Source organism: Mustela nivalis, assembly GCF_964662115.1.
Source record: "Mustela nivalis genome assembly, chromosome: 12".
Classification (NCBI taxonomy): domain Eukaryota; kingdom Metazoa; phylum Chordata; class Mammalia; order Carnivora; family Mustelidae; genus Mustela; species Mustela nivalis.
In genome coordinates, this window is record NC_139031.1 from 40,163,514 (window position 1) to 40,173,252 (window position 9,739).

Consider the following 9,739-nt stretch of genomic DNA (forward strand, 5'->3'; position numbering starts at 1 on the left):
AATCCACTGAGCCACCCAGGCGCCCCACCTTTCTTTTTTATATTAAGTAATCTGTGGGGTAATACCTAAGAATGTACTGTTCTTTAACAACGTTGCAAGGAATGGTTTTAACATCCATTGATGATCTTTTCCCATATCCGTTAACTACAATAGTGTCGCAAAATAGGGATCTTCAAATTATTACATTTCACTCCCCCTTTAAACAGTATTATTATGGACTTAAGTTCTTTTTTATTCATCCCTTCTAGTGGCTGCTCCTGTGTTTTTAAAAACATGCCACCCTGTTTTCTGGCAAAGTAAAATATTCTGGGTCCATCTTATTCAAATCTCAGACAAGATTATTTCTCCAAGGAAGGCTGGATTCCTTTTAGTGAAAATGGTATTTAGAAAACAAGTACTAGGTGTGCTTATTACTTCTGGAATGTTGATGCTTCTGTGTCTTTCCAGTGAGCAAATCATGTATTTGTTTTAAATCATAGGGTGTTCTAATTCACATCACACACGCAAGTTTTTTTACACCTTTTTTCCCATTCCATATGTGTGTCTCCCTTCTCTTCAAATGAAAATTATGTTTACCAACTGCAGTATTTTATCTATTATGTTTACTCATTCTTTCCTATAATAATAAACTCGGGATGGTTAGAGCACCTGGGTGGTTCGGTGGGTTAAAGCCTCTGCCTTCAGCTCAGGTCATGATCCCAGAGTCCTGGGATCGAGCCCTGCATTGGCAGGAGAGCCTGCTTCCCCCTCTCTCTGTCTGTCTTCCTGCCTTCTTGTGATCTCTCTGTCAAATAAATAAAATCTTTAAAAAAAAAAACAAAACTCAGGATGGTTGAAAGAATTACTGCTACTAAACAGTGGGTATACAAATCAAAATGGTCCAAAACTTTTGGGACACAGCAAAAGCAGTTCTAAGAAGGATGTCTATAGTGATACAGGCCAACATCAAGTAACAAAATCTCAAACAACCTAACCTTACACCTAAAGGAGCTAGAAAAGAACAAAGTAAAATTTGAGTGGAAAATAATGAACTAGAGACTAAAAGATCAATGAAACCAGGATCTGGTTTTGCTAAAGAAAAACAATTGATAAACCTTTAGCCGCCAGACTGATTAAGAAGAGAGGACTCAAACTGGAAGTGAAAGTGGGGAAATAACTGATACTACAGAAATAGAAAGTAGAAACATGCAATCCTCTAAAATGGAATCAGAAAGAAGTAGAGAATCTTTTTTTTTTTTTTCCCTGTTGGAACTCAGTCTTTAATTCACACACACACACACAGCACAAAATGGCCCCTGCTTGCCATGTCCTAGGATTCACGAGGTAGTGTAGGGATGGTGGAGCTTACAAACAAGGGAAGGTCCCTGAACCCCGAGATCCCTCAGCTGCTTTCTAGAAGTAGAGAATCTTTTTAAAGATTTTATTTATTTGACAGAGATCCCAAGTAGGCATAAAGGCAGTAGAGAGAGAGGAGGAAGCAAGCTCCCTGCTGAGCAGCGAGCTATGCAGGGCTCAATCCCAGGACCCTGAGATCATGACCTGGCTAAAGGCAGAGGATTTAACCCACTGAGCCACCCAGGCGCCCCAGAATTAGAGAATTTGAATAGATTACTTACTAGTAATGAAACTGAATCAGTAATAAATGAATTTCCCAAAAAACAAAATGCCCAACAGCTAGGACCATATGGCTTCATGGATGAATTCTACCAAATAATTAAAGAAGAGTAAATATAATTCTCAAACTCTTCCAAAAAAATAGAAGAAGGAAAATTCCCAAATTCATTCTGCAAGGCCAACATTAGCCTGATACTAAAACTAAAACCAGACAGAGTCTCTACCAAAAAAAAAAAAAAAAAAGTATTTTTTTTTTAAAGATTTTATTTATTTATTTGACAGAGAGAGATCACAAGTAGGCAGAGAGGCAGGCAGAGAGAGAGAGAGGAGGAAGCAGGCTCCCCACCCAGCAGAGAGCCCGATGCGGGACTCGATCCCAGGACCCTGAGATCATGACCTGAGCTGAAGGCAGCGGCTTAACCCACTGAGCCACCCAGGCGCCCCAAAAAAATATTTCTGATGAACATAGATGTAGAAATCCTAAATAAAATACTCAAACTGAATTCAGTAATACACTAAAAGGATCACTGACCATGAGTAGGTGGGGTTATTCCTAAGATGCAAGGGTGGTTCAGTATTTGCAAATCTGTCATGATATATCACATCAATAAGAGAATAAAAACCGTATCATTTCAATAGATGAAGAAAAAACATTTGACAGAATACAACATCCATTCATAATAAAAACCCTTGACAAAGTAGGCTTAGAGGGAACATACCTCAACCTAATAAAGGCCATAAATTAAAACCCAACAGCCAGCAATGAAAAAACTGAAAGCTTTTCAAAACCCCTAAGATCAGGAATAAGACAAAGATGTCCATTCTTACCATTTTTATTCAACATAGTCCTAAAAGTCCTAAAAGCTGCAGCAGCCAGACAGGAAAAAGAAATAAAAGGCACCCACATTAGTAAGAAGTAAAACCATCAGTATTTACAAATGACCTGATACTATATATTTAAAAAAAAAAAAAAAACAAAAAAAAAAACCCTAAGAACTCCACCAAAAGACTATTAGAATAAATGAATTCAGTAAAGTTACAGGATACAAAATATATAGGAATCTATTGCATTTCTATACAATAATAACAAAGCAGAAAGAGAAATTAAGAAAACAGTTCCACTTACTGTACTAAAAGCATAAAATACCTAGAAGTAAATTAACCAAGGAGATGAAAGACCTATATTCTGAAAACTAGGAGACATTAATGAAGGAAATTGAAAATGACACTAACAAGTAGGAAGATACACTGTGCTCTTGGATTGGAAGAATTAATTTAATTATGTTCATACTACTCAAAGCAATCTGCAGATTCAGTGCAATCCCAATCCAAATACCAGAAGCATTTTTCACAGAACTAGAATAAATAATCCTAAAATTCATATGGAACCACAAATAATGTCAAATAGCAAAGCCATCTAAATAAACAAGAACCAAGCTAGAAGTATAAAAACCCAAGATTTCAAGATATACTGCAGAGCTATAGTAATTGAGACAGTATGGAATTGATACAAAAATGGATACATACATCAGTGGAACAGGACAGCCTAGATCATTTAATCCCCGTCAGAAGCAGAGTATACAGTGAAGAACACTTCCTCAATAAGTGGTGCTGGGGAAAACTGGACAGCTACATGCTAAAGAATGAAACTGTACCACCATTAAACTAAACATGGATTAAACACCAAAAACCTAAAAGGAAACCTAGGCTGCTATCTCTTGGACATATTTATGGACAGGTCTCCTCAGTCACGGAAGGAAGAAAAAAAAAATACTAAGCCACACCAGTATCAACAACAAATCTATTTTCATTACACTTTTTGGTATAAATAATAACATAATTTCAATAACTTAAAAATTAAAACTTAAGGGGTACCTGAGTGGTTCAATTGTTAAGTGTCTGCCTTTGGCTCAGTTCATTGTCCTGGCGTCCTGGGATTGAGCCCCATGTTGGCTCCCTGCTAGGTGGGGAGTCTGCTTCTCCCTCTGCCCCTCCTCCTGCTTGTGCGTGTTCCCTAGTAGATAAATCTTTAAAAAAATTAAAACTTATGAAAATATAAATGAACATGATTTCTTTATTTAAAGCCTCTCTACTGGGGCGCCTGGGTGGCTCAGTGGGTTAAGCCGCTGCCTTCGGCTCAGGTCATGATCTCAGGGTCCTGGATCGAGCCCCGCATCGGGCTCTCTGCTCAGCGGGGGGCCTGCTTCCTCCTCTCTCTCTGCTGCCTCTCTGCCTATTTGTGATCTCTCTCTGTCAAATAAATAAATAAAATATTAAAAAAAAAATAAAATAAAGCCTCTCTACTGAATCAGGTTACAGTGTTGGTCAGAAGACAGTAGTTTTTAAAGCCAGCCATGTTTTGGAATTTAAAGTTGCAATGTTAATTTATAGAACTTAGAGTTTCATCCATAAACTCAATGTAAATATTTATGAAAGACTGGCTTCTTATATAAGTAATTAAAACATTTTTATAGCATACTTTTTCACAAAGAGAATCTAACATAAAACACAATTTTCCTGGGTTCTTTCATTTAGCTTTAGTCCGGACATTTGTTTAGGTTTTAGAGTCTCTCACATACCTGTATTAAGTTTAGTTGTGTAATTTCTAAACAAACTGGGTATAGGTCCAAGATAGAGTGTTAAGTATTGACTTGTTTTTTTATGGTCATGGTATTTTTATGGTCATGGTATTAGCAGGCAGATAAATATATTCTTTTTTTTTTTTTTTTTTTAAAGTAGGGATGCAGAGGTGGGGGAGGAGAGAAAGAATCTCAAGCTGACTCCATGCCTAGTACCTGAGCCCAAGGTGGGGCTTGATCTCACAACCCTGAGATCACAACCTGAGCTGAAATCAGGAAGTTAAACACTTGACCTACTGATCCACCCAGGTGCCCCAATACATTCTTATTTAATATGGTAAAGGAGTGGAAGCCAATGATTTTTGTTATTTTGCAGGTATTAAAGTAATTTGAGGGAGAGTCCCCATAAACTTTTTCTTAAGACTTAGGGAAGATGTTATGTATATTTAAAAATGAACTCATCTTCCTCTTTTCAGGTCTCTTATGAAGATGTGGATCGCTTGAAAGGATTGGCAGTTACTGAAAACATGAGGGTCCCTCATTTCCTGCAGGACCATGGCCGATACATGGAACATTTAGAGAAAATTATGGAAGTGAATGAACTGACCGACAGGGAACTGAAAGATCTTATATATTAATCAGCATTCTTACAGATGTAGCTAATCTATTAACCAATTAGGTGCATTAGCACCAGCATATTTATAAAACAATGACTGTTTACATGACTTTTCTGTAGAATGATCTGCAGTATTCAGCTGAATTTTTAAAAGTACAAACCTTAAACTGTTTCCTTAACATGTTCCTGTAGGCTGCAGGGGAAAGTTATTCCTATTTTTATCTGAATCTCAGCAGAGTCCAACGAAAATACTACTGGTGAGTTTTTTTGTTTTGTTTTGTTTTTTTGTTTTGTTTTGTTTTGTTTATTTTAAGAATCTTGGTCAAATTGAGTGATAGGCTGTCTGGGCAGTGGGCATTGCTCCTTGGTGCTTCTGCCTGAACACCAAGACTAGCCCCGACTATAGAGATAGAACACTGGAATTCAGACTCCCAAGATTATATTTTATTTTATAAATAATGGTAATTCTCCTTTGAAAAATTAGTTTTGTTATGCTCCCCAAATGTAGCTGTATTTAAGATTTCTTATTTCTCTTCGATGTTAAGTAATGTTAAAGAGAGGGGGAAAGTAGTTTGAAAAGTTTTCATTAGTTCTTTTCCATATTGCTTCACCTTATCAGTTTATAGGAACTAAGAGAATTACCTCATTTTCAATTATTTCTTAACTAAACTTTATTTGCTATATTTTAAGTTTTAGATTTTCCCTTCAAGATTTTAAGTTTTAGGGTCTTTCCCTCCCTATTCCTTCATATAAAATAAGTAAAAGTTCCAGAGAGGTTTGTCTACATAGATTAAAATAGTTGGGGAAGAGAGAAGCTACTCAGCTTTTTATTAAATGGAGCAACTAGCAAGACACAAATCGACTAATATAGCTCCTATAGGCACTGGATATTGACTGTGTAGTATCTACCATAGACTTCACCGTGCGCTGGAGAGTGGAATTCCTAGACATTGCTGTTTGATAAACTGGCCCGGTCATGTTGGCTCAGTATATTTTGTGAAAATCTTTGACTTCATCAATCCAACAATAACCTAGTTTGCTTTCAAAAATCAGAATTCTGTTTTGCTGCATTTTCTCTGTTAAAAGCTTACACACCTAGCTCTTTATTAACTTAACAATTTTGATATATATTGGATATATATACTTGGGATCCAATGATTCTTCAAACAACATTTTAATGATCAGGAAGAGCACTGCTGTAAACACCCATTCAAAATTGCTACTGTAATTTTTACCCAAAACTATCAGAGTTCATCTTTACCTCAGTTCAGGCTTAAATATGGTGCTAACACTGGTAGATGCCTACTGCAAAGCCTGGTCTACATTCATGCTAGGAAAGGATTATAGGAAGTCTTCTGCAGGCTAGGTTATGTGATTTTTCTCATCCACATATCTAGAAGGGCTTGCCTCGAAGAATGTTGCCGCAAACAGAATGTATTCTGACTGGCACCTGGTAATTCTTGAAAGCCATACATCTCACCTTTGGTAAGTAGCAGGCCAGGCTCTTTGGACCATTAAAGGCACCCACAAACGTGTCCTGATGGCTGGAGTGTGGTCTCTGGATCTCTGTGCAGGCTTTGGGCACATTGTGCCAACACTAACCAGGTACTGGAAAACACTCTTGACCCCTCAAGCATATTTCCTTGTAGCAGAGTCATCCAGTTTCAGCTTTGGTGTAGCATTTTTCAAACTTATCCAAGATGATTGTGAAAATGGTGTTTTGTTAACTGGAATTGAAATAGACAGAAATGACAATATTTATGTCCTGTGATTTAAACCCCACATGCTTAAAAATTCAACATTTGTAGGCAATAACACTGTTACTCTTACGTTATGGTTTAAATGTAAAGGAAAATCACAGAAGCCTTAATATCCTGTTGTTGGTAGGATTATTTACAATGATTCTAGTCCCTGAATTTTAAAAATGGATATTCTCTATCTGATTCGGAAAAAGAAATACTTTCTTGCCTTATTGCTTTGGTATAAAGACAAAAAAAAAAAAACAGTGCTATCCAGACAAACAAAAAACAGACCTTCAATCACATTGGTTGTCTTAAGATCTTTTAAAAGTTAGCAATGAACCAAAAATAGTCCAGATTAGCAGAATACTTAAAGTACTCAAAGCTTTAAAAGTTGGGAAAGATTTAATTAATGTTTATTCTCTTTCCTGAAATAGCATTAAGGTGAGTTTTGTTCCCTTAAAATTGAAGTTTTAATAAATTGAAAATTATATCAACAGTACTTAGAATAGTTGAAGGTTGCATTAATTTTAATAGTTTTTAATATAGGCTATTGAGGATTAGGATTTTATCAATTTTGTCCACTGTAATTCTAACATATAGTTGTATCAAATATAAAGTCTGATAAACTGTTAGGTTTTCACATCAGATGGGATTCAGAGTAAATTGTTTGTAGACATAAATCCAGTCTTGATTTCTTTATACTTTCACTTTGTAAAAATGTTTAAAATTTGTATGTTTTGTATATATCTGGGCATTTTACGTTTAGCTGTAGTAGAAAGAGCGCTGAGGTTCTCAAATGAAATATGAGACTATGTATGCATGCAAACTTCTTTGAAAACTTAATTATATTTTTTGTGGTATTTCTGTGTTTTTATTCGGTGGTAATTATTGATTATGTTTGTCTTCTAATATCCTTGTTTATAAGGAAATACTAAATTTACCATATTCCACCTTTCTCCTAATTAGTTCAGCTTATACTCTCATGGGTGAAGGGAAAAGGAGAGAGGGATAATTTCATCTTAATTTACTTAAATACAAAGACAACGATTCAAAACTCTAAGGAACTTGAGAAATCAAGGAAACATGACACCACTAAAAGATTATGATAATCTAGTAACTAAACCCAAAGTCATAGAGAGCTGTTTACCTGATAAGGAATTCAAAGTATCTGTTTTAAGGAAGCTCAATGAGGTACAAGAATACAGACAATTTAATGAAATCAAGAAAACAATACATGAAAAAATGAGCAGCTTAATAAAGAGATATCATAAAAAGAACAAAAGCATACTCTGGAATAGAAGAATACAATGAATGAAATGAATATAATAGCACCAACACCAAAGGATCAAGCAAAAAAATACGAGGATGGGAATTTTGAAATTATCCAGTCAAGGGAGAACAAAGAAAAAAATGAAAGTGATGAAAGTCTATGTGATCTCTAGGATACAATCAAAAGAAATAATTTGCAAATTATTGGACTTGCAGAGAAGAGAGGGAGAAGGGAAAAGAAAGCTTATTTAAAAAAAAATAAGGCTAAACACTTCCCAAATCCGAGGAGAAATTTGGATATCCATGTTCATGAAACTCCTAGGTTACCAAAAAATCTCCAAAAACTTCTCTGAGAAACATTATTTAAAAGCTACCAAAAATCAAAAAATCTTAAAAGCAGCAAGTACATAGGTAACATTTGCATCAGAATGAAATGATGAAATGAAATTCTTACCAGAAAATGGCCCAAAGACTGGCAGAACAAACTCCACTACTAAGTGCTAGGAAGGGGCCACATCAGTGAAGGTAGGAAAGGCAACAGTGCAGTCTGGGAGCAAAACAGACAATGACCCTCCACTGTGGGGAGGGAGCTAGTGGCTTAGAGAAGGGTGGAAAACAGACTTACACTGGGGAGCCCACGAATGGGGAGGATGAATCTCCATAATATTTATGGACGTTGCTCCAATGAACGTGGGGGGTCGATGTGCCCCTTCTTTTCACAACATCTATGTCTTTGGGGTAAATACCCAGTAGTTCAATTGCTGGATCATAGGATTGCTCTATTTTTAACTTTTTGAGGAATCTCCATACTGTTTTCCAAAGTGGCTCTACCAACTTGCATTCCCACTAACAGTGTAAGAGGCTTCCCCTTTCTCTGCATCTTCCAACATTTGTTGTTTCCTGTCTTATTAATTTTTGCCATTCTGAGATGTCTTTCAACAGATAAATGGATAAAGATATGGTCCATATATACAGTGAAATATTACTCAGTCATCAGAAAGGATGAATACCTACCATTTGCATCAACATGGATGGAACTAGAGGGGATAATACTAAATAAGTCAAGCAAAGAAAGACAGTTATCATATGGTTTCACGTATATGTGGAACACAAGGAATAGCATGGAGGACATTAGGAGAAGGAAGGGAAAAATGAAGGTGGGAAAAGCAGAGGGGGAGACAAACCATGAGACACTATGAACTCTGGGTATCAGAGGGGAGGGGGCTGGAGGGAATGGGTTAACCCGGTGATGGGTATTAAGGCAGGCACGTATTGCAATGAGCACTGGGTATTATACGGAAACAATGAATCATGGAACACTACATCAAAATCTAATGATGTACTGTATGGTGACTAACATAGTAAAAAAAATTTTTTTTAAAAAAGTAAGTTAGAGGGGCTGAATTTCAGGAGTTCTGAAAACCAATGACTTAAAGCCAGGAATTTAAAAAAAATCTTTGGGCTCAGTTCTGGGAGAGTCTTGAGGGAATCGGGAAGCTGAGTCCCTGCCCTTAGCTCAACAAACAGCTCATGCAGATAATAGCATAGAATCAGCAGTTTGAAACATGCTGGGGGCAAACAGAAGGGAGAGTGATTTCCTCATATCAAAGCATGGCTGGACAGATACATCACAGAGAGACTCCTCAAGGGACAGAGGAACTAACAGGTGCCATTTCCCTTCTCCAACCACTCCCCACCTCTCCATAACTCGCTACCGCCATATACAGTGGGCATCTGCAGGAACCAGTACAGTGCTGCCTCTCGTTAGCCAATTTGCTTACACCAAGCCCCATAACCCTTGCTCTAGCAGATCTGCCCTTCCTAGTCTAACTTGCCTGAGTTCCTGCACTGTAGGTCCCCCAGAAGACCTGCAAAAACTCTGCCAACACCACATCTCCAGACCTGTATGTCTTGTGGAA

General features: G+C 36.9%; 1 protein-coding gene across 5 annotated transcripts in view; it reads left to right on the forward strand.

The window, feature by feature from the left end:
• Positions 1 to 7,423, forward strand: part of MATCAP2 (microtubule associated tyrosine carboxypeptidase 2) — a 42,043-nt gene extending 34,620 nt beyond the window's left edge. For all 5 annotated transcript variants that reach the window (XM_082693166.1, XM_082693170.1, XM_082693167.1 and 2 more), the window contains one exon: positions 4,670 to 7,423. In XM_082693166.1, coding sequence (XP_082549292.1) covers positions 4,670 to 4,831 — 162 coding nt within the window. In that variant the 3' untranslated portion in view covers positions 4,832 to 7,423. The remainder of the gene's footprint in view (positions 1 to 4,669) is intronic.
• The last annotated feature ends 2,316 nt before the right edge of the window (positions 7,424 to 9,739 follow it).